This window comes from Thecamonas trahens (genome assembly GCF_000142905.1).
Source record: "Thecamonas trahens ATCC 50062 unplaced genomic scaffold supercont1.55, whole genome shotgun sequence".
NCBI classification, from domain to species: Eukaryota; order Apusomonadida; family Apusomonadidae; genus Thecamonas; species Thecamonas trahens.
Window position 1 is genome coordinate 45,755 of NW_013657625.1, and position 3,901 is coordinate 49,655.

Consider the following 3,901-nt stretch of genomic DNA (forward strand, 5'->3'; position numbering starts at 1 on the left):
CTAATGCGGGGGGGGGGGAGGGAGGAGGCACGAGATGGAAGGGGTGGCTGCAGACGACCGTGCGCGGTGTTGGGTGGAGGTAAAGAGTGTGAGAGGGGTGGAGGGCGAGAGCAAGTAACGAGGTGAGTGGTGGCCGATGAAATGCCGATGGGCATGCTTTGTTCAAAATTGGCTGTAGGAGTGGTTGTGTGTGCGGAGGACACGGGCAGCGAATATAACGCCGGGCAAGCAAAAGAGGACCTACCGAGTCCACGTGTTGATGAGATGACTGGGTGGGGAAGATGACGGGAGAATGATGATGGTCTTTTATCAACATGGTAAGGGAGGGGGGGGGGAGGGAGGGAGGAAGCCGATAAAAGGGTAGTGCGGAAGTGTATTTGTTCTGTGATGTGGCTATGTGTCGGCCGGTGGACAAGAGGGGGGAAGGGGGCCCGGAGAGGGGGGGGGGGGGGGGGGGGGGTGGGGAAAGGTCGCATCACGTGATCAAAGTAAATTTGATGAATGGATTTGGAGAGAGCGGGAGAGGGAGAGGGAGAGGGGGGAGGGGGGGAGGGGGGGGGGGTGGGGGGTCGGTCAGGCTGTGTGGGCAGAGACGGGTTGTGGTTGGGGGGGGTTGTGGTGGGACGGCGACGGGGAGGGATTGACATTCCACTCTTGACCAATAGTGGCCATGGACGAGGTGGTAAGTGGAGGTGGGGGTGGGGGTGGAGGTGGGGGTGATGAGGAGGGGGGGGTTGGCGGGGTGGCAGGGGTGGGGGAGGTGGCGTGGCGAAAGGGTGTGGTGGTGGCTGTCGGTGGGTGGGAGAGGAGGCATCCCCGGTTGCTGTTGCCTTGCATGGTGGACAACGTCGAGGCTACGTAGGGGTGGTCCAACGAGGGTTATGGGGGGTACTCACGTCCTGTGCATGGATGGGGGCTCTGGTTGGCTGTAGAGTGGCATGGATGTAGCTCAGGAAGGCACGCAGGCAAAGGTAGCGGCTGGCGGTGCCGAGGCGGCGGTGGCGGCTGTGCCTCCGGCGGCGGCGGCGGCGACAGCGACCGCCAGTGCAGCGGATGTGCCGGCAGTGGCGCCAACAGGGGGGGATGTAACGGTGCCAGAGGTGAAGCCGATGCCGGTGCCGGTGCCGGTGGGTGCCGGTGTGGAAAGCGCCGCACCCGTGGCGGACGACGCTGGGGTGGCCGGGAAGCGGCGGAAGCGCGAGGACGACGACAGCGAGGGCGCGGCGGCAAAGAAGCGCAAGGGCGTCGACGGAACGGCGGTTGCGGCGGAGCCTGCGGCAGCAGCAGGAGCAGCCGAGAACGCCGAGGTTCCGGTGCCGATGGTCGAGGCCAACGGTGCCAATGGAGCCGGTGCTGGTGATGCATCTGGTGGCGAGGGTAACGACGACATGTCTGCCGACGAGGTCGAGGCAATGGAGTCACGTTACTCGGACGCGACGACCAAGCTGCTGACGGAGAAGATTGCGCTGCTGGACAAGGAGATTGCGCTGCTGGAGGACGGCTCTCACGATGGATTTGTGGCCGAGTGCGCCAAGCACAAGTCGGATCGCGACGAGAAGGTCAAGCTCGCCGAGGCCTGGCGCAATCTGCAGATGGAAAACATCAACAATGTTTACCAGGCCGAAGTTGCCGAGGCCGAGACACTTTTCTCGTCGTACCAGGCCTCGCTCCGCAAGCGCATGATCGACGTTGTCGCCGAAAAGCGCAAGCGCGTCGAGGAGGAGCGCGCCCTCCACCTTGGCCAGTCGATCAAGTCGTCGTCGGCCCGCACGCTCCGTAAGCGCGGCTCGAAGGCCGCCGATGCAGCCGAGACCGCCACACCGCTGCCCGGTGGCGGCTCAACCTCGCTCGCCCCGGCCCCGCGCATCTCGGGCGGGACCTCGTTTGCGCTGCAGGAGCAGGAGATTCTCGAGGACCTGTATCTTATCCAGAAGAGCTACGATTGAATGCGAGAGTTGCGTGTGTATGCCTCCCCTCACCGCGGAAGCTTGGTAAACAGCCGCAGTCGCTGCGCGTTGGCCTTGCGCGAGAGCGACGGATCGCCGAGCGGCCGCGGCATTGCGGTGCGGTCGAGCGCAGCCGCGACAGGCGCGGCCAACAGCTCGTCGCTCACCGCACGCGAACTGGTCGGAACGCCAAGATAGTCGAGAATGGTGGCGGTGGCGCCCGGCATGACCGGCTGGAGCAGCAACGCGGCAGTTTCGACGCTGGCGAGGACGTACGTGACCAGATCGCTGGCGAGAGCACGATCCTGTTCGTTCGCCGACTTGACCAGGACCCACGGCTCGAGCGCCTGGGTCGCCTTGTTGGCGGCGCGGAGGAGGTCCATGATCTCGCTGATGCCGCGGGCAAAGCCATGGCTATCAAAGGCGTCTGCAGCGGCGGTCGGCACAGCGTCGAGAGCCCGCAGCAGGGCGGCACACTCGGGCGCAGCGCCAGCGAAGGTGGCCGCCGGCAGGCCGGGCGGCGCGAGCTCGTGTCCCGGGTTCAGCGCCTTGGACGTGGTCCGCAGCAGAACGTTGGCAAATGTATCCGCAAGCTCAGCAACTCGCTGCGCCAGCTGGGTGTGCGAGTAGTTGCCGTCGTCGACGAGATTGTTCTCGGTGAGCAGAAAGTAGCGGGCGGCGTCGACCGAGCCGGCGGCGCCCACCAGATCGGAAGGCGTGACCACGTTGCCGAGCGACTTGGACATCTTGGTCGAGTCGACCGTCCAGTGCGAGTGGACCAAGAGTTGATCCGGCAGCGCCTCGTCGAGCGCAAGTAGCATGGCCGGCCAGTACACCCCGTGGAACTTGAGAATGTCCTTGCCGATGACCTGCACCGCCGGCGGCCAGGCCCGCTGTCTACCGGTGTCGGCCTGTGGCCGCCGTGCAAGCGTCAGATAGTTGGTAAGCGCGTCGAGCCAGACGTAGATGAGCTGCGACGGGTCGCCGGGCACTTCAATACCCCACTTGACCCGCTGGGCCGGGCGAGAGATGGCCAGGTCTGGCAGCTCGCCCGAGGCCAGCATCCGCTGGAGTGCCGCTGCCTGGTTGCTCGGCACCACCCAGTCGGGCGTTGCTGCGAGGTGCGCCGCCACCCGCGGGAGCAGCGCCCCGAGCGAGAGCATGTAGTTGGGCTCGCGCACGTACTCGAGCACGTGGCCCGAGTCTGCCGCCCGCGGCAGCTCCTCGCCGTCAGAAAAGACGCACGACGAGAGCGGAACAAAGGCCTCGTCCGGCACCGAGTACCAGCCCTCGTACGCACCCGAGTAGATGAGGCCAGCGTCATCCAGCGCCCGCCACACGTTATGGACCTCGGCGATGTGCCGTGCCTCGGTTGTCCGCACAAAGTCGGCCGCCTCGGCGCCTATCTCGCCTACCATCGACGAGAATTGGGCTGCAACCTCATCGCACAGTGCGAGTGGTGCCTTGCCGGCCACTTCGGCCGCCTGATGGACCTTGAGGCCGTGCTCGTCGGTGCCTGAGACCAGAACCGTCGTCTCCTCGCCGGCGCGCACGTTTGCCCATCTCGTCACTGCGTCCGCCACCACCGCCGTAAACGCGTGCCCCAGGTGCGGCGGCCCGTTGACGTAGAAGATCGGTGTAGTCACCATCTTGGTACCACCACGTGAGCCCGATGTCGCCGCCGCAGCTGTTGCGCTAGTCAGCCCGCGCGCACACGCCAAAGCCCACCTCTGCCATCCGGCCGCGCCGAACCTGGAAGACCTCTGCACTCCCTTGTACACCGTATACGTCTGTGTTGCACCCTTGCATGCACGTAGTGTCCTTGCCAGCATGAGAAAAAAGATATGCGGGGGGGGAGGGGGGGGATAGTGGGGGGAGGGGGTGAGGTGGTGGGGTTACTCGCCACAGAGGGACTGGAGGGGCGGGAAGGCGGAGGGGGAATGGTTATAACTTTG

At 65.4% G+C, this 3,901-nt stretch overlaps 2 protein-coding genes across 2 annotated transcripts in view; one reads left to right on the plus strand and one right to left on the minus strand.

Moving 5' to 3' along the window:
- Positions 1 to 835: 835 nt before the first annotated feature.
- Positions 836 to 1,946, plus strand: AMSG_09990 (uncharacterized protein; the record flags this gene model as incomplete). Its single annotated transcript, XM_013898387.1, has 2 exons — positions 836 to 858; positions 1,148 to 1,946. The coding sequence occupies 2 exons, from the start codon at positions 836 to 838 to the stop codon at positions 1,944 to 1,946; spliced, it is 822 nt and encodes a 273-aa protein (XP_013753841.1).
- AMSG_09991 (methionyl-tRNA synthetase) overlaps positions 1,807 to 3,901 on the minus strand; it is a gene marked incomplete at its 5' end in the record, with an annotated part of 2,704 nt that continues 609 nt past the window's right edge. Inside the window, one exon of the mRNA XM_013898388.1 lies at positions 1,807 to 3,633. Coding sequence (XP_013753842.1) covers positions 1,976 to 3,633 — 1,658 coding nt within the window. The 3' untranslated portion in view covers positions 1,807 to 1,975. The remainder of the gene's footprint in view (positions 3,634 to 3,901) is intronic.